This window comes from Synchiropus splendidus, chromosome 4, assembly GCF_027744825.2.
Source record: "Synchiropus splendidus isolate RoL2022-P1 chromosome 4, RoL_Sspl_1.0, whole genome shotgun sequence".
Lineage (NCBI taxonomy): Eukaryota > Metazoa > Chordata > Actinopteri > Syngnathiformes > Callionymidae > Synchiropus > Synchiropus splendidus.
In genome coordinates this window covers 7443833-7469280 of record NC_071337.1, presented here as the reverse complement: position 1 = coordinate 7469280, position 25448 = coordinate 7443833, and the positions used below count along the sequence as shown (strand labels likewise).

General features: G+C 41.9%; 1 protein-coding gene across 1 annotated transcript in view; it reads right to left on the bottom strand.

Annotated features, from left to right (window-relative positions):
- LOC128757569 (ephrin type-A receptor 7-like) overlaps positions 1-25448 on the bottom strand; it is a 159359-nt gene that overhangs the window by 101941 nt on the left and 31970 nt on the right. The window contains exons 2-3 of the mRNA XM_053862964.1: positions 10345-10409; positions 8766-9438 (exon numbers count right to left, since the gene is read on the bottom strand). Of these exons, the coding sequence (XP_053718939.1) occupies positions 8766-9438; positions 10345-10409 (738 nt within the window). The remainder of the gene's footprint in view (positions 1-8765; positions 9439-10344; positions 10410-25448) is intronic.

The window sequence follows — 25448 nt, the reverse complement described above, 5'->3', positions numbered from 1 at the left end:
AGACGAATGGGTGTTATGCGAGGTAGGGAGGAGAGACCAGATGGGCCAGGGTGGAATTCAGCCAGGAAGATCTGGGGTTTGTAGGAAAACAGGGCCTAGCAAGTGTGATAGAAGTAAAAAAAAAAAGGGCTGGGAGGAGAAGTGTGTAAGTGATAGCGACAATGGGAGGAGGTTTCGAGCTGGAGGGAAGTGAGGAAAGGATAATAAAAATCAGGGAGGATCCGAGAGGACGTCTGTCAGCAGCGAAGACTGGAGGACATGACAGAAGGAAGACAAGTCTCACAGCCGGGGAGACTACAGAAACATATGAATGTGCGCTGGTGCCAATTCTTAAAGCCACAGCAGTTGGGCTATTTTTATTTGACAGGAGTCCCCACTAGTTCAGACCGTACACGGTTCGAACCACTGTCACTGAGGTACTTGTGTGTGGAAAAGTCGTTTTCGTCCATTCTGACCGTCTGTTCTGGTAGGCAATGTGCATTCCCCGGCTACCCACAAACCTTGTTTCATGCTTGCTTTCATGCAGCTGCAGCCAGCCTGACTTTCGTTTACATCTCTTGAAGGCACCACAAATACGTTCAGGAACATGCTCAACAGAGCAACCAATCACAAACATGTCCAATATATGCGGCAGTATTTTTCTGACCGAAATCAAATCGTCACTAGAGGCAATGTATAACACAAACTCGTACAAAGACCTGCATAGTTGATGCTAATCGCGGTAAGACAATGCTAACTTTGCTGGTGCTGCTCAGTATCAATAGCTCAGTAGGTTGTACATGCTGAAATTTGGATACTAATGCGTTTTCTTGTGCAGCCTGTGTCTGTGAGTAGAGTTTTGTCTTTATGACGCTGGCTCGCGATCACTGAAACAATTTATCCCCAAACTTTCTCTGCAAGAAGTTGTCCGTGCACATTGCAATTTACCTCCAGTTTGTGTATAAATTAAGAGTGAATAACACTCTTTATATACAATAAGCTAATTTGATATTGGGATTGTGCATTAACTGAAACCAAGGCTGAAGGTTGAATTTATCGTGATTTTCCTCTTTTAAGTGGGGTGTGGAACTGCAGTTCTGTTGCATCAGAGCGAAAGTCTCAGATACGGCCAGCAGTCAATCACTGAAACGAAAAACAAAAAATCCCTACTGCTACTGCTGTTGTATATTTGAAGAGTAGGTTCAATTTATTTAATAATAAGAAGAAGTTGACAAGTGGTAGTCCACACTAGGCCTGTACGATTCAGGGGAAAACATGAGTCACGATTTTTTTAGCTCAGAAGTGATATCACGATTCTCTGCCACGATTTTTTTCCCTCATGAAATACGTAGTTTATTGCACACATAACCCATGACAAAACAAAGTTGCATCACCAGGCATATGACGTTTGAGGTGCTGATAAAGACTTGAGGGAGGGATGCTTCGATCGGGGTTTTTGATGCCGAACACATGGATTGACAATGAATTTGTACTCAAAATGATGAGACCTTCTGTGTCAAAGATGTGAAAACACCAACTATTAAATCATTTTAATTCAGAAAGGTTTTAATATGCCTCTTCTAGAAGGCAAAAAAAATCTTGCAGAATGCAGCAAATATTATATCTGAAGGACACAAGTGAAAAACATGTAATTTGATGTGAGACGTCACAGGTGAATCTTGGTGCTGTGTCCGTGAAATATTGACATACTGTAGCGGGACTCCAAGACAGAGAGCACTGCATTTATGAAAGCTTCCACAGGTGTTTTCAACAGTTTCTGGTGGCTGAAAAACGCTGCACCTGACTCCAAAACGGAGACAGAGCCGGTCGATTCTGTCTCCGTGTAAACAACACCTGAGAAAGGCCGCTCATCTCGCATGGTGAAATTAATGATTATTTGTTTGGCAATTAGCTTAGCGTTCCGTATGTCACTCTGGGATCGGCGGGTGTTGCTAAGCGTCAGCTGCGCTAACAGCTGCTGAGGAACCAGCGCTCTCACTTTCATGATCCGGGAACACTCTCCATGCTCCGTCCTTTTTTTCGTAACATGTTCATTTTGAGGCTGTTTGGTGGCTGATTCTCCTCACTAGTTCCCGCTTTGTCATCCATATTGCTTCAGTTTCTATCCTGTCGCCGACCTACCAATCACTACCGTGTTCACGGCACCAGTGAAACGTGTGACTACCAGGCACTTCCTCATTGGTTGAAGGAGAAGTCACGAGCATTGTGGGAACTCAGAAAGTAGTAGCTTGCAGCGCCGCTTGGGAGCATGAAACTCACAAAGGAAAGTCGCATTTGTGATGCAAATCCAGTCGGTTTGTAAATTAAATGAGAATTTTTTTAACGTTTATTGAAAAAAGTTTTTGTATAGCTGTATTTCCCTGTATGTAACACTGATGTACGTTATCCTGCATTTATCATGATCGAAGTCGTAAATCGACCACGTCCAGATCCAGTGCAACCTGGCGTGTGGAATTCTTTGTTAAAGTTATGTTACCATTTTTAACAGTTTTCTGAACGTTGTGCGTTCGTTCATGGATGTTTAGTCACCGGAAGAGAATGTCTTTCGGATGGGAGCAAGAGAGCAGGGTGGCAAACGCGCCCGGAGCTGTGTTGTATCACAGTGCACTTAGATAACAAGAGAATATCTACCGAGCTCAGTAATTATACAGAACAAGCCGCGTTAATGAGTGTGACATAAACGCACATGCTCATGTGAGACACCATCCCTAAGGTGAATCATTACATAAGTGTTTTCATTTCGGTGGAGATGGGCTTCATAATGAGCATTTGTATAGTCGCTGCCGAGAACAAACCGGTGCGGAGACCAAGATGTGGACATCTCCACGCTGCTGACTCTTCTGCTCCTACTGGACGCTGACTCAGCAAATATGGAAATTCCATCCGCTAGTGACCACGTCTCAGAAGCTCGAGGAGTGCCACCGATAATCCTCCAAGGAACAGAGGATTAAGAGTTTCTTGTAAAACCAACGCATTTATCCCTTCACCTAAGTGGTTTCATTTGTCGTAATTAAATTTTGACTTTCAGAGCCATAAAACTAACAGTGTTTAAGGCACTTTGTGAGCTCAGCTCGTTTCCATCACTCATCTAACAGCGAGAGGAGTTCCAAATCAGATGTTCTGCGCCGTAAATTCAAGAGTCAATGCACTTGTTGGGTGGGGTTCAGCAGGGAATGCACTCTCTGTAAACCTTGGGACGTCACCAGTCCCATGATGCACAGCAATAGTTGGAGCTTGGTCATTGGAGTCAGAACCAAATGTCAGTTTCTATAAATCAGTATTGCAATGTTGTTGACACAGCCAGGATTTTACATGGGCTGGAAATGATCGTAATTCCTCAAAGGCTACATCAGGAAAACGGAAACACCATCTGAACTGATACTCATTTAACAGCCAGTGAGGTCGACCCCTTTTCCAGCAGGTCTACCCGAAGAAAGAAGTGGTTCCCAAGCATGTGTCAAGAGTTGCATGGCCTTCTGTTCTCTGGAGTGAAGTGAGTTACACAATTTGGTAACACTTCAGACTGGAGAACACATATTAACTATTAAAAAATGAATTACTAGTTTATTTACAGTCAACACTTGTGTTGTTTAAAGTGAACATTCAGTGAACGTATTACTGGCTAATATGCTGTGAATGCACATACAAATAAGTAGTTTATTTAAGGATGATAACTGTCCCCCAATGAATAGAGCAGATCTGAGTAAAGTGCAGCACGGGGGCCAAATGCGGCCCTTTGACTGTATTTATGTGGCCCCCCTGGAGTTAAAACTGTCATTGCTGTTGTCTCTGACATTGTTGTCATGTGCATTGTTTATTGTTCATCCTGATGCAACTGAAACATAACTTTCCTGTTTGATTATTTTTCTTAACTGTTCGTCTTTTCCGTTGAGTATTTTAGGAATATTTCTTGCCATTTAAAATACATCAGAATTTAAAGTAGAGTTTGAAATCTATGAGACACAGCGAGAATCTTGAATTGGAATGTAGTTTAAATTAAATAAAACACAACAAACCAACATTATCTGTGCATTTTTCAAGTGTAATTTCATAATCATACGTTTTTATTTTCAGTTTCCTCTTACCCTCCTTTCTTTGAGTTTGAGGGCCCCTCTTAACGCTCACAATGTATAACCTGGCCCCTGAGGAAATTCAATTGCCCTCCTCTGGTATAGAAAGACAGTTTTTTTTTTCCCTTTAAAACTCTTCAAACAAGCATAAATGCTCGATACAGCCATAGATAAACATAGGTATAGGTCAGTATCATCGCAGTTGTTTGTCAGTGTTTATCTAAGATGATCAGCTGTGTCAACAGGAGCCAGTTGTAGTGTAGTCCAGCGGGAGTCCGTGGCATCACATGCTCATAATCACTCTCCGCTCTGAAGCTTCTCACACCATTATCTGTAGCGACTCACTGGAAACTCAATATTATTGACTCACGTTGAGACACTCGCTAAACACAATTAGAAGCAGAGGTAAGTAAGACATGTTTACACAACTTGCCAGAATCTAACATTGTCTTTAAATGAGATCGATCGGCTTTTTCTTTGAGTCGTGCTTCATTTTTCTTTTACTGTTTGTTGGGCAGTGTTTTAGAATTGTATTTTCTTGATAAATGAAGGGACAAAAATTTGGTTATGGTTCAGTTACAAAATGAATACAGTGCAAACACAGCACAGTGTTTTGTTTTGGGAATTCAGGACTCGTAAAACAACTTTCTCTTTCATGGTTATGAAATTAAAAGCAAGTGTGAACACGGAGAATACAACTGTCGAACATTTAAATCCGTTACTGGTATCAAAGGCCTCTACGTTTGATTTCCACGTTTGAAAATTCATTTTGACACAGGCTGTTATGACCACATATCATCAGACACACGGGGTTCTTCGTCCCTCGAGCGCTGGCTGAGGCATTGAAGCGTGTGTGTGTGTGTGTGTGTGTGTGTGTGTGTGTGTGTGTGTGTGTGTGTGTGTGTGTGTGTGTGTGTGTGTGTGTGTGTGTGTGTGTGTAAGCAAGCTCCGATGGCGCATCATTTGGTGCCGCTAAATAAGTGAGAAGCAGCGATCCCGCCGCAATCCTTGAATTTACTGGAGCGTTACGGCTGATCAATAGCTCCGGTGCGAGGGGAGATGTTGAGGCTGCATATTCATGCCATCACAGCCCAGATAGAAGCCAGCTAGAGTGAAAGAGGTTTGGACCAGATCTCAGGAGACAATCGAACCATCTCATCATCACTCCTGCGTGTGATGCCACAGCCATTATTAGAAGCGTATTTTGAGTGAATTTCATTTGATTTATTTATCTATTTTATTTATTATAGAAGGCTGAATATACCCCAAAAGATACATTTAAAAATGTGTCATATATTTGCGACCACATCACTTTCATTCATTTTTGTGTCGCATTTTCAGTCACTTTCTACTATATAATGAAGCTGTACATTATAATGTGAATCATGAATAATGGTGAGATTCGATTATTTATATTTTTTTACCATATGATGCAACGCCCTCGAGGCGGAGAAAATTTCGCTGGCTTCGCTGCATTTGAATGTTGAATGCTTCATTTCTCGGATGTCTTTGTCCAGCATCATGATGTGGTGAAAGATAAGTAGATATTTCAGATTTCAGACACTGTTTGAGATTTTTCTTAGCAATTCATTTCATTTATTTTTATATATACATGACTAAAAATTGCATACAGCCAAATCAATGACCCAATTTTCATAATTTTATAGTCATTGTGCTGGCAAAATGGCAAAAACAAAGGTTATCAACTCTCAAGCAGCTTTGAAAGCACTGAACTCCACGACAACTGTGAAGTGTGAAGTCAAACCAACATAGTTCCTTTTAAAGCCGCCAGTTTGCCCACCAAACTCCAGCAACACCCACATCACACTGCACAAAAATGGGAGTCTAGCTGTGAGCGGCGGTGGCCAACATCATGCTATCAAAACACTGTTCTGGTTCGAGAAATTGAAAGTGACATAAGATTCAAAACACTGCCGGCCTCACTGTCAGTGTCACACCAAGACCCAGCACATCCCCCAGCAGCATCACGCTCAAGCGTGTGTACAAACGTGTCATGGCCTCTTTGGTAATATGCTTATGTTGAGAGTGAAGTTCAGTGTAAAAATCGATGGGACAGAACGGCTTGAACACTTCAGATGACATGAGACATGCATCAGAAATCAAATCATGGGGGTCACATGGACGGTTTCACATTATAAAAAACATAAAGATCCTTCACTTTTTCACATACCGACATACACCTTCTTCCATCGAAAATCACAACTTGAACTATGACTTCTGCCCTTTCTATTCCATTTCCATCCCACAGTTTCACCTCCACTTAACCTGCTCCTCTCGCCTCACCTTCACTTTCGCCGATTTATAGGTAGAAGAGGATCATCTGCTCATTTCCGCGACACAGTGTCAAACTGTCCGGCTCATTCCAACTGCCCCGTATTTGTTGCACCATCATCTTCAGGATTTTCACAGCCATCTTTACACCACACCGACATCTGCCTGTGGTTTGAATAAATCCTCACACTGCCTTGTCCTTGCATTCTTTAAGCAATGTTTATATTTGCATATATTGAAAAAACTCTACCTGGCTCTGTAGCTGCTTCGATATTAGAGCTGGAATACAGTGTTGATGATGTATATGAATTTCCATTTGCTACACGTCTTGATGCCACCTGTAGCTACGGGACGTGCCACCCATCTAGCCATTATGTGAACGCATAATCTAAAGCCAATACTATCATGTTGTACCATACATCTCAAACCAGATATCAGTCCAGCTCTTGCCTTCATTTCACATGTGGCTTTGGAACAAAAACCACTGCTCACACCTTTTCAAAGCTGCATTTCAAAGACCTAATGACTCTAAGCGGAGAAAAACCTCAGGCTTATTTGAATGTTGCCACACATCATTTCTCGGATGTTTTTGTCCAACATGATTATTATGAGAGAAAAGTCAGAATTTCAGATGTTTTATTTGATACCTTGGAATCCAGCCCCACGTTGGGCGCCAGTTATGTTGGTAAGACAAAAGGTGTTCAACATGAAGGAGTAGGGACAGAAGAGAAATTTGACGGAATGTTTATGAGAGTTGGTGAAGTGCAAACATCACACAACATCAGACATTTCCTGGGGCTCGGAAGTAGTCAATGACTGGGTGTCAGATCATCCTGGGGCCGCTGTAAACACGCTGCAAATGTGAGAAGTTGGACACCCAGTTTTTATCAGCAGGATGCCCTAATTTTCCCATCATTCTCATTGTCCATCATCATTTGCCTGTATAGTGCTCTAATCGTAATGCTAGATTCCCATGCCATCGTGTAGCCGCAGCTTTGCGATATTTGTTTTCAGGCAAAATGTTGTGGCTATCCACAGCTTGCGAGTCACAAGACTTGCATTTTATTGGTCGGCACAGCAAGGAAGCGCATGGTATTGGTGGGGTGTCTGACAGTGTTGCAAGGCTTACAGGTGATATTTTCGTACAGATTCAAATAAAAAAATAAACTAAAAAAGTCAGTTGACTGCGAATATGGAACGTATTATAGACAAAAGTTCCCTCAATTTCACAAAAACTACACCTGAAATACAGAAAGTATCATTTTGGTGGGGTTCAAACAAAAGACTTGTTGGTGGGCACGAGCCCGGACCACAGTAGAGAGCTCACACCTTTGGCTCTCAAGGCACAACATACAGTTGCAAAATACAAAATTAGGACACCCCATCTCAGAATCCTAGGTAAAAGCCTTTATAGGGTTTTCCATGAAAAGGGTGTTTCTCCTGGATAGCTTTGCCAATTATCACGCCATATTTATTTTCAGGCGGAATCAATGTCTTGCACGTCGCACCACTCGCATTTGACTGGTCGACGCAGCGTGAAAGAGCGCTGTTATTGATGGGATGTCTGACACTGTTGATGGGAAGAATATGCAGACAACCCCCACTACCTCACCTGGACGATGGAAGAAAGTTGACACAGAAAATTCTGGAGAATTTTAGGGAGGACACGGTTGGACACAAAGTGAGGAGAGACTATGAATACACTAGGAATGAATGTACCAGAAATAAGAACTGGAAGACAAACAATGTGTATGTGGTAAAGGAAGACAACAGGAGGATAGGTGTGACAGGGGAGAATGCAGAGTATAGGTTGAGGGGGAAAAGATAACAACTGATGGGAAATGCCAAAAGACAGAGGAGAAGTTGGCCAATCCTGTGTGTCTGGTGTCAACATTCTGCAGTGAGCATGTTGTTTTAGATGAGAGCAGAATGGTCAAATATTCCCTTTGTGAATGTCTGATGGGAGAAGAGGACAGTTTCCTGGTAGATTTGCAGTAAATATCGACTTTTCTACACCACTATTTCCACCCACACACCGCTCAAAAGTACTTCTTTATTGAAACTGCATATCTAAAGCTGTGGGCATCACAGTGTCAGACAAAAACAACCCCAATTCTTTCCCAAAATAGGCAGCAACAACGGTAGTGTTACTTCTTAGATCTGACTTGAGTCAACATTTCCTTTCCTTCCACTCTTTATCAAGGGTGTGCCACAATGAAAGTGTAATGTAAACCATTTCCACAGTTCAAAGAAGTGAAGCTAATTAAAATAAGTTCTTGTTCTGTGTGCAGATGGAGAGAAGAGCTTCCCTCATATCTCTCTGACACTGTCACTGTCTGTCACTATTGTCTGCTTCTCATTCTGAATATCAATGTCAATGAGTTGGCAGTAAATGTGTCCTACCTTCACAGCTGCTGTGTCCCTCCTCGTACCCGGCGCTGCAGCTGCACTTCCCAATGGGCACCAGCCATTCTCCTTCTGCGCTGCAATGCATCCTGGGAGGACTGTCTGTGTCAACCTCCGAGTTGTTCACGCAAGTTCCACGCACCTCCACCAGTGTAGCAAAAGCTGCTTCAGCTACTGTGTCGGGAAAGACCGCCAGATTCTGGACGGTGGCAAGGCAGCGCTTGTAGTACACCCGCACGGCTACCAGGGCCACACAGGCGCCGACATCCTGGAAAGCCAGGTGGAAGCCCTTACGGTTGAGGTGCCCGATTTCCCGCACCTCTGTGTTCAATTTCATCTTCCTCTCGCCAAGATCGCCCTGAGTGAAGCTCTCATCGGCGGCGATGGTGTCGATCTTGGTGTAGCGGTCTTCTCTGGTCACACCCCCAAGATCCCGATCAGTCTCCACGTACAGGAGGTTGAAGGTCTCCTTACAGGTGCCGGCGACTCCGGGGATGCTGTTGCAGTCGCGAAGCGTGAACTGCAGCTCCACAAAAATACGCTGACCCCCTCGCCGCGCCACCCAGCCGGTCTGCAACCAGTTGTTCTGCTGCGTAGGCTCCATCACGTTGCATACTTGGTAAGTCCGTATGGGTTTGTACTTCTCATCAACACCACTGATCTCCTCCCACTGGAAAGATGGAGAAGAGAGGAAGGGTAAACATCCACATGTAAATTTCCATCCTCCACAGTTCCACAGAAGTGTTATGAATCATCTCCAAACATGGCTGTTTAAGTGTGTCTATGTCAATATCACAAAATGGAATCCTTAAGAGCCGATTCTACAACCAAGGGTCGACACTTAATTGCCTCACGAGGTTCAATCTTTTGAACACATCAGCATTCGGTGCAATAACTGCTGGCATTTGAAGGGAATTTATGAAATATTGTCAAACACTTTGAACATCACAGAACTCTCGTAAGAAAAGAAAAGGTTAACAGACAATGAAATTTGTGTCCTCAATTAAACAGTCTATTAACTAGTTCAACATGATACCAGTGAGTTAGATATGTTTATATTTCACTTTTAAAATACTTTCAATAACCGGTTAGTTATTGAAAGTAATTTGACACCAATATTATTTGAAATTCAACTCATCCTCATTACATGCGCTTTGTTTTTAAGCTTTATACTTCAAAAAGAAAAGAAAAAAATGCTACTACTACGACTACTATTACTACTACTACTACTACTACTAATAATAATAATAAAAAACAAAATAAATAGATAAAAAGGCAAAATGGATTAAAAAAATAAAAAATGTTAAAAAATAAAAATAAATAAAACTAAAAACCTATTTCACATTTTGAGGTATTCTGTGTTGAATTCAGTTGGAGAAATTTTTTGAAAAAGGCTTTGACACAATAAAATGTGGAAACCGTGAAGACTCTCTGGCGGCACTATAGAACTGAACTCACTCGATGTACGGTATGTATGAAAAAAACAAATTCAGGGAAGGTGAATGCAGGTAAAATATGTTCTCCTGGAGAGTGTGCGTCTCTCTTTTGTCCTCAGCCTGAAAAGTCCAAAACTTACTCCATTAGGAGGATATGACGTCCATCCCAGCTCTGCCTGCGTCTCTTTAGAATTCAGCAACACCACTGTAACGAAAAGAAAGAGACAGGCAAATGAGAGGTGACATGATTGAGGTTATCCTGCCTTGTCAAGACAAATTAGTCATCAGCGTGTGCCACCACTGAAGTGACAGCAAAACACGATGAACACAAACAGCGAACCATCCGAAACTCTGAGTGCGCCGTGGCGCGTCTCAGCTGGAGCGGTGGAGGAGAATAAGTCATTAACGGCGACTTGTCAGAATCTAGTCAGGGAACGTGCATGCTTCCTTTGATAAGAGCGTTCATACCATCTGGTGAAGGCTTAAGCTCTACAAATACGCTCCATCATCCTCTCGCTGAGGAAAAACAACTGGGACTCGGACCAAAACAGCTGCAAGACAAGGAAGATGCCCAGATTCCATTGTTTTGGTGCAAAATCCTCTGATCCTCAGGCAGCTGCTTCGAGGTCATCGGCAAAGAACATCTTCCATAGTTGCATGTGGGCGTTCATAGGAGTCAGCACTACGTCGTAACTATTGTTTCTTAAAGATGATGTAGACATTTTTTAAATGTCATATACATACAGGAAGTTATACTGAAATAATATGCATCAACATCAATAATTTATTATTATTTTTGGTTTGCTTGTTTTATTTTTTTCTTGCAACATTGTGGGAACTAATATATATTTTTAATTTAGTTATTTGTTTAAAAAGTGTATCCCTTAAATGGTGACAACAGAGAATAAAGGAAAAGTGGAGATGGTTTAGTGTCAACTATATTATTACATGTGAAAGCAGTTATTTTCCTGTTTATCCACAATTCAAACCAATTTTAAAACATTTATTATATTTTCATAACAAAATCATCATCTTTTGAATTATGTTTTTTTGTTTGTTTGTTTGTTTATTTTTTATTAGAATACAATTTCCAATTTTAAACAGCTAACAGAACAAATACAGAACAAAGCGACAAGCAGTGTCAGCAAAACCTGAGGTGTTGAGGACCTGGAACACTGAGAGTCAGTCCTCAGGTCAGCGATTTATAGCAGGTTTCGTGATAAAGGTTTCAGGACCAGGCAGCTTTCAAAACCAGAGAAACTTGGATATTAAGTTTTCAGGACCGAGGCGTGAGCACTGTCAGCTTCCTGGAGTGCGGAAAAGAAGAAGAGAGCTTTCAGCACCATGGACAGCTGATCCCTTTGCTTACGGCACCATGGACAGCTACTGAGCGCTGCTTCACAACATCAGCTCAGCCACACGCGGAAATCCGAAAGCTTCAGACGCTCTTGTTTTTTCTGGCTATTACAATAGTCAGTGATGAACTACTCAGACGCAAAGCATTACAGGACCACAAACCAGGTATTCACCTCATCTAAGAAAGACTTTGTTGAGCAGTTGTTCAGGATTCCAACCTGCCTGACATGGAGTGCATCTATCCACTGAATCACATGGAGTAGGACAGTGAGTTTGAGACACCAGTCTGAAGGTCAAAATGCCATTGTTCATTCTTCTTGGTGTGACAATAATTTGAATATTAACTTCAATATAGTGTCCATTAAAAAGAATAAGGGGCTCATTTGTGTCTTGAACGTGTGTTTCTAAGTTTGCAGCGGGGCAAGTTTTGAGAAAAATCAGCATGACACATTAGGTGCCTCGGAAAGCATGAATATTTCATCACTGTGCTGAACACCTTTAGCACGTGGCATAATGAGACAGATGTTCGTCACGTTTCCCACTCTGGCATGGACACACAATACGTTCTCTCTGCACATAGAATCACAACTCAATCAAAAACCAAGACACCATTTCTGGGCGGAAAGGTTTGATATGTGGAAAATGATTTTAGATTTTTAAAATTGAGTGTAACATTTTGGAAGACACAAGCCGTGAGTGCTCACTTCCTAACTCATTTTTTTGCAGGAATAAATACACAAACCTGTTTGATAATAAACAGTATAATTCAGAATGTTTCGAAGTAAAAATATGATGCGTGCGTAACAAAAAAAAAATGGTTTTGGTTGTTAATTTCAGTGAGCGGGGATGAAGAACAATCCATTTAAGGCAGGAATTCAAGATAATTCTTTTATATTATATTTGAAATAACTAATCAAACGCGTTATGAGCATTACAGAAATTCCAGCAAAAGTCCAGCTTTAACTGGCATCACAGCAAGTGAATCATGACACACAAATGTTGATCTACATCGACACAATTTTAGATCTTTAAAATCATTCTTGGATCAACTAATGTATTGAAGATTTTGTTGGTGCTGTATTTATGGAAAAATAAATTAAAATTATAAGTGAAAATAGAAGCATCCTAAAGGTCAAATGAGCCCTCAAACACATCATGGATGATAACTTTGAGTCATGTTTACTAGTCATTTATTTTCTTTTGTTCTTGAAACGGCCTTGAGCGATGGAAGACTCGAACCTTGAGAGGCGATGCGTTATGAATAACTGCGTCTTATTCTGTTGTATCTGAGAAGCTTGGAGGAGTTAAAACTGCGAGAGATCCTTCACTAAACACTCAACATTATTGTTTTTTTTTGGGTTAACACCACCATGTGCCCAAAGCCCATTTCTGTGCTCCACTGATAACATACAGGCATTTAGAGGAGATTAAAGTGGGAGAGGGCAAGGGTGGCGGAGGGAGACCGGGGAAGGCGGAGGCAGGAGCCAGAAACTATGAGAGAAAATAATCAGCAGCGGAGGGTGAGGGGAAGAATGGCGTCGCGCAAGCCAAGATGAAAGAGAGCGGGAAAAAAAAAGTTGGCTCAAGAGACAGAGGAAAAAGAAAGGAGCAGATGAGGTGCAAATAAATGAATACGGTGGGTAATACACGAAGGGATCAGTGTGAGCAGCCAGTCAGTCAGCCGGAGACTCGGAGGACAGAAGTTGGCACTGTGATCACACAATGAATACATAAGTCATGTAATCAGAGTCTAGTTAGGAAGACTAATGGGTCTTTAGGGGGAGACAAGTAAGAGAGTGCAATTTACACAGAGCCGGAGCAAAGATAAGAAGAATAAAAGTGACAGTGGACGTACAAGCGGGTCACCAAGATTTAAAAAAAACATTCACTTTGTCTTCGTCGGTTCTGTAATAGCTGTGACACATGAGCTTCCAAACTAAAAGGTTTCATGAATAAGTGCCAGTGATTAGAGAGGCAGGGGGCGCCGACCGTGATGCACGGAAGTTATTAGCCTTTGACGGCAGATGGTGTCAAAAACAAGCAAAAGCATATCATGTCATTCAGTGGACGCTTTTATTGAAAGACCTTGCCCAGACTGGTTACCTCACCGAGGCTTGAACCCCATGTCTTCCTGCTCACTATCCAGCTGCAGCATCTGGAGTCAAAACGGATGAAAAGCTGGGACATATTCAGGTTGATATGTGTTGAATCTAAATTCTAGATAGAGCAAGATAAACCCATCACCTGTGGTCCGACACATAGAAGGGCAATTCACAAGGTTTCCGCTATATTGCACTTAAATGAGAGCCGCCATGCCTTCAGAAACATTTTAAAACTTATGGAAATATCAAAACAAGAAACGGAAAGTGCATGACACAATATGGAGGTGGGCATGATTTTGGTGGTTTTCATTGTGTTTTAACAGAGAAATCCAGAAAGAAACTGCATATTCTGGACTATATAGCACTAGAATATTAGTCACATCGACTACATTTTATAAGGAAAATAGGTCTTGTTCATACATAAGCCGCAGGTGCAGTGGTGCTGTCTGCACGGTAGAAAGGTCAATGGTGCACCTGGCTTAAAAATGCATGGAGATCACTTTTAAACTAGTTTTGAAAATGGGGTGAAGCATGGAGACTGACTCATGAAACAAACTCAGCAACGTTCTGAACTTCAATCAGAACTCATTACTTTTTTTATTTGCATTAAGGCGTTCAAATTGCGCCAAAGTTCCAACACCACATCCGGTCTCAGCTGCCGCTTCTCGTCTCCAGTCCTCCAGGAGATCAGTTCTGTTAGAGGAGCTGCACATCCACAGGCGAAAACACCGCATTTTGAGCGCTTTAAGGTGAATAAAACACCTGTGAGGCTCAATATTTTGGCAGCCTGTAAAAATCCATACATTAGCCGCATCATCATACAAGCTGCAGGGTTCAGACAGGACGAAAAAGTAGCAGCTTATAGTCCCAAAATTACAGTAATTAGATGACAGGAACACTTTTTATTTTTTATTTTGGCGACTGGCTGTTGTGGAGAGAGCATTGAATTCCCTTGTCTTTGCCTCCTCGCAGTCATGCTCAGAACAAATGCTTTAGCCACATAACAAGTTGACCAATGAGATGTTAATGCTGTTCTGTCTGGAGGCAAGCAGATGTTTGTTTTCAAGTATGGAAAAAAAAAGAAGCTCTCTGTTTCGGGAAGTGACTGCAGGCAATCCTCTTGATCAAGCCACTAGTGTATGATCTTGAAATCAGAAGGAGGATCAGTGCTTAAATATAGTGTCTGTCTGAATGGAATCCAAACAGCATTCTGTCCTACAAATATCAGCACCAGGGGGAAGAAATAAAATGTAGTCGCCATTCACACTGACATGCTGCACACAATAATGATACATTAGCAATGCCAGGTTAGCAATGCCCTTGACTTGTATGTGTCAATTCGCAACATGAAAGGCAGTGAGCCCCCGGCTACTCATCATTCGTGGAATTTTTTGAAGAAAATATAAACTAAACATTTGTGTTATAATGCATATCAAACATACTCGGGTACTATGTTCCACTGCGTTGCATAGTACGAGTGTCCCCCACTCCATGTGAAGAGACGGTCAAACTCTCTTGCTGACAGTGACAGTTTGTTTAGATACAACCAACTTGCTTTGGTTTGTGAGTTACAGTAAGAGTGGAAACAAATAGCCACGGGAAGAGTGTTCTGTTTCTGATTCTATTTCTCATGATATTTGCTCAAAAGAGGTTCCTCACAGTCAAGTGATCCTTCTATTTCACCCCTAAAACACAAGCGAGATGCAAGTCTTCTCTCTGAAAATTGAGAAACCCCTTAAATCACTGACTAGTTAAATATTTTAGATTCAGTTTAATATTAAGAACATGTTGCAACAATTTCAAAAGCATCCAAGTGGAAGGAGTCTCATAATTCAGCCCGTGTCTGTGTTTCATGCCGGGAGCAGCTCCAGCTATTGGCTGTCCTCGCTGTGACCCGCCGGCTACTTATCAGCTAGACGACACCCAGGAAACGCCAGAGCTCCGGGCGCTGGAGCTGCATGATGAAAGACGAGGACGAGAGGAGCCCATGTATGTCCTGGTGGGACAGTTATGGTCCGGCTCATACATCAGAAAAGGTACGTTTTATGGAGCTCTAACTCAGATGGAGGGAGAGGTGACGCAGCCTCCAAGTTTGGCCACTAAAGGGCCTGAGGCAAACTGCCACATAGAAGTCATGTCTTTCCTCGAGTCAAACGCTTTCCTTTTTCAGACGGTATGTCAAAGTCAAGCTCCAGGATGGAACTGAATGTTCCTGTCACGCAACTTCATGGCGGCTGGTATAAAGCACAGACACGTTCTGTTGGATTGTAATTCAACATTCAAAATAGCTTTTTTTCCTGAGTTAAATTGACATGTCTCGAACTCCTATGATTTACTGACACCTATGTGTCTTTTGGAGATGTTCATTTCAACATGAACAAATGACTATGAAGAATGGAATACATGAATATACTAATGGATATAGTCTATTACTGCTGTGTAGTGGCAGGTATCTCGCTATACGATACGTATCCTGATGCAGAAGTGGTGATGCAATAGATACTGAGAGTTCAGCAATATATTGTCATAAGAACTGTCATTTTAAGGGGGAAATCACGTAATGAAGAATAATATTATGTGCATGAGAATAGGTTCATGACGTCAGTCCATTTACACTTTCAGTTAAATTTCACAGTTCAATGGAGGAATGAAATTCTCCCTCAACAAAATAACTCCAGTCTGCAAAAGGAGAAGATATTCACCTTATGACAAATGCAGCAGCATATCCAAGTATACTGTAGATCTGTTACGTATATAATATCAACAAATGAAAACATGAAGACAATATCACAGAAGTATTGCGACATTTCACCATGTATGTCATAGGTTTTTGTTCCAATGGATCAAGCACACACAGTTTAACCAATAAGGTGTCAGCTGTAACAAACACCAGACTGGTTACACTCATGCTTGGTTGGAACAATAACCAGCACCCACTGCACACCTTTGTAGAACACCCCTGGTATAAAGAGTTAAAAGAGATGAAGTTACTATCGGGGGTCACTCGAAAAGACAAGAAATAAGTTGAGTTTCTTTGAATTATTGAATTGAATTTATTGATGTGGAGACCTGAAGAAATTTGGAGACAAAGTTGAGGAAGCTGGTTTGGACAATAGTTTGGCTTGGGGATTCCTACGACAGGTTAAGGTGGAGGAGCCTTACTTGCTGTGTCACCAGGGAGACTCCAAGGCCAGGTCTGAAGCTGGATTAATAAAGGAAGAAAACTTCTAAGAGCAGTGGCGTCTTGTGACTCGCAGTACATTTGTATTAATGATTAAATATTCATTACGGTGTGTCAGTACATTTAAGATTGCCTCATCATCTAGGAATCAAATTCCCTATGCAGCAGGGTAAAGTGAATAATATGAATTACATGCCAGAACGCTTTGGAGAAGAACGCGAGAATTTACAGTTTATCGTGGCTCAGAGAAAGTTGAGCCGGCAGGGAACAGAGGGAGTTGGAATCCCGGCACTTTCTATGAAAAATGATTGCGTCCCTTGCATTACATCACTTCTGCAGAATGAAGTGGGTGGGTGGGAGGGTATATAGCCCAACAAAGACACACTGTAACACTGTTGTTAAATAGATAAAACGGATAAATGGATGAGGATATGAACTGTCATATAAAAGCACAAACAGGCACATAAAAAGATAAATGCTGTGTATAAATGGACACACTCACACAGGCTTCTGAGACAAATGGTGTCACACAGAAACATAACACAACGGGCTCATAAATACTGAGAGCATTCACTTCAAACATGACTGTAATGTTTACAGCCTTGTTAAACTTCCACGTTCTGTCATGGGACGGCCACACTAGACCTACATTCGTCAGGTGAGGGTCGTGTTGAACATATAGCTGTGTGTTTTCCAGTGGAGGGTATGGAAGCTACTGTAAATTTGAATGATTCAGCACTAAGCTTAAATGATGTGGAGTGTTGAAGATAAGTGAGAGTGAGACGACTTCCTGAACAAAAGTTTTTTTTTTATGAGCTGATATAAACAATATCACCTACAGGGTTTCCGCCAGGAATTTTTGAAACCGTAGCGGAACGGAATGGAAGCCAATCGAGAAGTGACTGAGAAACACCGGGGAACGTTTTGTTCTTCACTGAGAGTAAAAGCACTAGTGTCTAATGATGTGACGTAAATCTCCATCCAATCCAAACCATCCTCACGCTTTTCATAAGTCCGGCCGTAGTCCGAACAGACTTCAGTCGTTACGATGTTCCTTTCGGGATTTTTCCACGAATAACATGCGAAAACTGCCATGTTCATGTCCACCTCCACAATGTGCTGTGTGTTAACTGTTTGTTTCGATGCCCGTGCTGCAAATCCCACAATGCACTGCAACACCTGAACTACTGGCTGCCATTACATGAAAGCCAATGGTTTAAATGATTTTGAGGGTTCTCCACAGTGCTTTGGTAACACAAGGGCCACCCCTCTGCAGAGATCCCTCCCAGCAGAGGTCGAGCTTTCTGCTTTTTTTGTGAATACATAGTCAAGTGTGACTCGCAACGGCTCCCCAACCTAAGAGAGGAGATCCATTAAAGACGTACAATGCACACAATGCAAGGTGCTACAAAGGCAATGCTGTGACCAGGATCACATTCTTAGAATGGTCTCATATTAGCTCCATCAATATTAACAGCATGGATAATGTAGTTCATATTAGTAATTTACATTCATGTTTCAGGGTTCTGCGCAGGATTTCTTTCCAGTGCAGGGCTGCCTCCTTGGACGATGGCGGCAGGGGAAAGGAGGGAGACAATAGCAGAGCTCATTGTACATATTTAACAGTCTGCATGGTTCTATGCTTCTCAGTTGCTGGGGAGAACCGTGCATTAATATTCATGATCTCACAGCAATTTGAAAGAATGATTTGTGCTGCGTTGGTGACCATAAATATGGAGCTTGTTAGGGGTGTGCATTATTGTTAGCATTAATAAGTCTTCCAACCAGGAAAAGGCTTGGTGGTGATGGTCATTGTGTCCCACTCGGTGAGACGCTGGCTATTTAAAGCGAGATGAGCTGGTTCAGATAAAAAAAAAAAATAACGCATGACAATGTCTGCAAACATACACAGGCAATGTATTCGACCTAAAACATGTCCCCAAGCACGAGGAGAGTTACAAGGCTCAAACGTCCGGTCTGTTTTTGAACACAGACGGAGGCAAGAAAGTTTTTCTCCCAACCCAGTCAGAGACCTGTTAAAAGGAGCAGTCATTGGACCGACATTATAAAAATGATCAGACACGCAAAGACATCATGCAGTGCAGCGGGTTTCAAAACTAGCCAAAAACCCTTGATCTACAATAGGAAATTTTTTACCAGAGTTGAAATAATCCACTTTTTTGTGTTGGATGTGAAGCAAAGGACATTTTTGATTTACAATATCACCAGTATTAATGCTGTGCATTTTTCATCATCATTCAATTCTAGTGGCAGCGGCACAATTTTGTCTTCATCCCAGCATCATGGCAAGAGCTCAAAAGTTAATCGCAACAGTTATTGACTACCACCCATAAAACCCAACAGAAGTAGCTGCGAACATCCTAAGAACTCCATCTAGTCACTCCTTCCAAGCTGCCACTCTCTCCATCACCGTCATACGCTCCCATAATTCTGCTTTTTTCGCTCGTTTGCATCTCCTGCAGTGTCGTTCCTGAATGCGAATGCCCACCTGTTAAGAGAAAATGGCCTCCACAGGGGATAAAGTCCATCTGTGGCAGGAACGTAAGGTATCACTTTGGGACAGACAGAAGAAACTAGTCACTGAGGAAGCCAGGAAACAACGGTGTAAGCAAGGAGGTTGGAAAATAATGTAGTATTTAGGAAAAGCAATGTCCGGGAAACAAGAATGTGAACACTTCCACTGTTAGCTCAGCAGCAATAAGCCCTTTGGTAATTCTACTTTTCCATTTACACGACCTGTGTAAAGGAAGGATACAATCTCTGGCCATTTCACGTGTTCTGGCACGATCCTGACCTTCCTCAAATGCATCAACTACATTTTAGCACGCTAAAAAGTGAGAGGAGACAGGTGCAAAGTCAACAAATGAATCAGTCGAGAGTGATACAGAAGCAGCGGCGACAAAAAGGAAAAAGGCTGGCAGTCACACAGATCAAGTCTAAATGAAAGAGAAGTAGAAAGGCAAGAGGCCAAAAGGACCTCGTTTCATTTGTGAGGTCTTGTAAAACAGCGTAATTAGTTGTCTGGGTTGATACAGTGAAAGGTGTCGGAGCTGTCGGGTCGGTTTCCACAAAAACTTTAAGGCTTCTTTATAGAAGACAAACGTTCAGCAAGTGTCATGTGTCAGGCTTCGAAATGTAAGAAAGGGTGAGAAGTAGTCTGTCTATATGTGAGCTGTCCAGGGTGTCCGCTCACTTTACACACGAGTCAGTCCACGACCACAAGGCTAATGCTGCCAGGCGAAATCCCATGTTTTCTCATAGAAATGCACCAATTTTGTAAGAGTGCCAAATGAAAAAAGTCGTACTGTGCCGTCTCTGTATTTCAAGAGAAAGAGGACGTCCCAGTCAGGAATCAAGGTACAAGCCCGAGCCAGGCTTTTAGGCATCTGGGGATGCCGTGGACTGAAGAAAGGAATCCCTGCTTTTAGGCAAGGCGCCCTACTTTTACTCCACTGTTCTTTTGCTAATCATATCTCACGCGAGTCCCATTTCACTGGATGTAATTCTGTGGTGCAACAAGTGCTGCCAATTGGTGGAATATCCAATGTCTCCTATGCTTGAAACTTGACATTAAGGGCCTCTCTCAGCATCTCCTGTCATGATGCACCATCAAGAAGCAAGTTACGGCAGTGTTGTTCTTGTCTGATCCTCATGTCGGTTAGTTTCGGTTTGTTTTCATTGTTATGGTATAAACATCTGCCTACCACAAGTCATACAGGTAGATATAGAGGTATCCCAGGTACAGAGGACACTTTGATGGGATTCAGAGTATTTTAAAGACAGGCCAGTGGCAGAGGCAAAAATCTTGAAGTGCTTTGTTGATATGGTGTGGGAATTTTTCAAGGAGGCAAATAACCAAATATTGTTTATCTGTTTATGACAAACACTCACTAAAGTTTAAGCTGAATGATATTCGTTCTCAGGAAAGACTTGGTTTATCAGGTCATGTCACAAATATCTGCTTCCTTCATATTATACAGAAGTAAAGTGTAGTAAAGTAAACACTGAAATATGAATACAAATATTTTCTTCCATTAATAAAGGCCAACAACGATGCCAATATTCACCAATGGTGAGAGCTACTGTGGCTTCCATCTATGTGATGAGTAGAAATAAAAATTCGAGCCAAAAACACCAGGATGTTTTTCACATTCATATACTGTAACCACAAAGTCTTCCCATGTAGTGCTAGATGTTGTACATGTGCTCAGTCATCGTCGTTGGGCTCAGCGAAGCGTCTTTAAATATGATTGAGTAACCAAAAGGGTGGGTTTCCTTATAGCGTCCATATGCTGGATGGTGAGCATATGTTAGCAACATATCATGTTTGAAGACGGCTGGAGTGGTCATTACTCATTGAGCAAGCAGCAAAGGAATAGAGAGGGCTGCTGTTCGGTCTGGTGCTGCACACACATGCAGCTGTTGAACGAAACATGCCACAAAAATGCAAATACAGCAATGGAATAAAATAATAATCATTTGCAAAGATTTGTTTTTGAAGACGTAATGTGCTTCTTTACTTGAGAATAGCTTGTGTTAAACTGTCACAGTATCAATTCTTAAACATTGCATGATAAGTGCGTAAATCTTTAGTGTTGATTCGATAAATACATGTTGCTAATGTCCTCTTTTCTTGCACAGCCGCCGAGCTCCGAACTCCACGCCAACAGTCCACCCTGAATACTCGCCCTTCAGTGTATGTGCGAGTGCTATGTCCTTCCCTACAGGGCCTACATTTAAAATGCTAGCATGGCCACTAAAGAGCTGCTTCTAATTCTGGGGGAAGCCTTACTCGAAACATTTTTAAAGGACTGATGAATAATAGAGGTCTGTATCTTTGCCACTGCTCTCTCTCCCCCAAGTCTGGCCTGCCAGCACGATGCATTATTAAAGCAGACACTCATTCACTTGCTTGAACAGAAACAACTGTGTCCTCAAGATTTCATTTCAGTGTGATAAAGTTCCGCAGGTGGAAATAAAACATCAGATGAGGGCGCATTGTGACAAAGGGATGTCCAAGGCTGTCTTTTCTTCGATACGTAAGTAGTGTTTTACACCACTCTGCCTATTTTATTTGCAGCTTAGCTGCACTCTTTTGGTCTTAAAATCCACTTTGAACTAGCACTACTTTTGCCCCTCCAAAACAGCAGGTTTTCTTTCCAGGTTGTCGCAGTTTGAAGGACATTTGAAGAAAGAAAAGCGGATGTCTCTGGAAGGGCTGGGTCTTTAAGAGATTTATTTCAATAAAGTAATTGCAGACACAAACAACTGATCAAGCCAAATAACAGAGATTGAATGCGTACAATCTTCATCTGACTTCCAAATGATCTTCTCCCATTGAGAGACCAGGTTTCCACACTCAAGAAGTCGATCTGCATGGCTGTGTTAGGGAGGATACTCTGGCAATAGAGCTCCGTGCCCCACTTTGCATGCAAGGGGTCACCACTGTTTATGGCGTCCATTTACATGAATTAAAAGCCCACTTATGCTCAATATTACGTACAGATCCGGATATAGACGGAGCCTTCTGTCCGTGCTCTGTGTTCATTACATTCGTATTTCTGTTTCTGTTTATTTCTGTTTTCAGACCAAACTGAGCACTACCACTGGAAACCATGGTGCGCACTGTTTCTGTGAGTAAAGTCCGGGTTTTCCAGTCGTGATATATTTATCGGCCTCACTGACCACTGCCTCCTACTGCGCTGCTTCCATTCCATCTTTTGTGCAAGAGGTACATTACCAATGTGTCTTTCACAGTCACCATGTTTGTTTTGGAGTTTGTCGCAGTCAGAAACCTTTGACTTTGGGCTGCGACCCCTGGTGGATATAATGGTGAACAGCAATAACAACTCAAAGAAGGCATGGTATGTGATCCGTGACCGCAGCATTGTTTGAAACAAACATGTACGTAAAGGGAGGATAAATGGGCCTAAAGACAAGCAGGACACGCCTACAACCTTGCCTTTGAATCACCTCAATGGGAAAACCCCAGGTAAAATTGTAACCCACAAAGATCTGACATACAGTGCTTAAACACCATCCTTCATGGCAATCCAAAACTCAAGCCAAATGTACTTTCCAATTTGTCAAGTGAATAAATCTAAGAGTCAAAGGCAGGCTCATGAAAAGTATTCTTATCCCTCACGACTCCACTTCGCAAGAAGAAGCATCCAGTATTTTGCTGAAAAGCTCACACTCTTTTACATTCAGCCCTTCTTCCTTCACACCTAGCCTCTCCAGCTCATATTGAATTCATGCTGGTCACAGGAGAACCTGCGGTGCCGTGCTTCAGTCTGGTAATGACGGGTCACGACTAGCTGATGGACACGGATAAGAACCTAAACAAGACGCAAACTCATCGAGCTGTTTTCCCCTCAGGTGAGGGACCTGAAGTCGGATGATAAGGGACTAAAGAAGCAAATGATCACAGTTAAATGGTTTTCTGTTTCCTCTCTCCTTGTCTGTTTATGACCACTGAAAGGCTTTGCAATGAAAAGCAGCCCTGGAGGGATTCATGTCCTGGGACCTTTCACAGTTGAACAGTAGATCTACACTCATGTGACTGAGCTCTTCATCCAATCGAAAGAGGGACAAGAAAACCAACATGAGGAATAATGCAAGGAGCAACAAAAAACAACAAGCGGGACTGGATAGGTGAATGAGATATGACAGAAAGGTCAGGCAGGAACAATTGCACAAGTAATTCTGCAAAATAAAACAGGAAGTTACAGAAAGAATACACAAGGAAAAGGCAACAACCAAGCTGAAGACCAATACAAGGATTAACAAGAGGAACAACATGAAGAATAAACCAAGGACCAAGATGAAGACCAATATGAGAAACAACAAGAGAACCAAAAAGAGGAGCAACAAGAAGAACAACAAGAGGAACAGAATCAGGGACAACACTATGAACAATGCAAGGACCAAGATGAAGACCTCATGAGGAACAACACCACAAATAAAGCGAAGACTGAGATAAAGACTTTGCTCCTACAAAAGGAGCAATGCAAGAACCACAATGTGGAACGACAAGAAGAGCAACATGTGCATTCATACGGATAAAAGAACAAAAGGAAAGAACTCAAAAAACAAGAACAACAAGAAGAGCAGCTCTTCTCTTTTGTCACCACGGCAGACAGACAATCTTATGACTGAAGATGCCGCACCAATTTGGCTGTCTCACATTTCATCTTTCATTATTCCACATTGTTATGAGGACACTAAAAATGGGGAACAATAGAAGGCAGGCGGTCAGTTGACAAGCATTCGTATTCGTACAAATTTAACAAACTTGATGAAACTATGGTATTATGAAATGGGTTACTTGGAATCTGTGTCAGTCTGAGTAATATTTTGGCTTTGATGTTCTAAGGTGAATGCAGTATTACAATACAACTAATTCCATTTCGTGACTTGTCTCCACTCCAAGTCAAGTATATTATAAAGAGCTGTTAATGTTTCAACTTTTCAATCCTCGGAAAAAAAATTATACGCAAATCATTTTGCAGAGATCTTGAGCCAAATTATCACCCATCTCTCACAAATGTACGCTAACTTTTAAATGACTGGTATTTAAACTTCTCAACTCTGTGACCATAGATGTTAAATACATTTGCCTCCCTTGGCCAGTGTGAGTGGTCTGGGCCGGCGTCCATCGGCTAATGGCCTCATATCCACCACAGATGGCGAGAGGGGTGGAAGGAGTAAGATAGATATTGTTCAACGTAGAAAATAGTAGGATCTGACATTAAATTATGACCACCTGCTTAATATTGCTCTGATCTGAATTTTGCTGCCAAAGTCAAAGCTCTTTGGTGGCGTTCATTGCTCTCGTGATCATTCAGAAGATAGAACAGCTTTGCATTCCAGTCATCTGTGGCCAAGGCGGAATTTGGATGGCCCAAGTGATTTAACCTGAACATTTCATCTTAAAATGGCTGCTCAAGCGAAGGCTAGTCCTGAAGGAAACCGGTTATTGTGGCCAATGACAAGACAAGTAACCCATGCTTATCACTAATAGAGGTGAAAGGTTCTCTTTATTTGGTAGTTCAGAACAGAGCAGGGCAGATGAGCAGTAGAGGTTTCATGTCATACTAGTCACTGCTGTCAAATGCCTTCAACAGAAGTTGAAATTTATTGTGAACTAGTGATTTTTTAGGATACAAATTTATGTCATTTTAGAACCAAATTGGTGGAGGAAATAATTGTAATAATAAAACGGATTTGAAGACACAAAATATTTTCCTAGGGATTCAAATTGATTTTAGCATGTATGTTCCCAACCAACAAAACCAGGAGTAGAAAATTCCAAGGATGACAATTCGCAGCATGTCACCTGATATATCAAAGTCAACCGCTCGACAATGGAAGACTGGCACTTCTCCTCCCTGTGAAAAACCCTGATGTCACATTAAAACAGTTTTCACCAAAAACATGACGAGGAGGATTCACCCTTGCATCACTTGAAACTCAGATCAGTGGACCCTTACAGTTGCACACGGCATGCTGGGACACAGAGCAGTTTTTCCAATCCCACCCGTGGTTCGACAGCAAGTCACTCTTTACTAGATTTTTTTTTTTT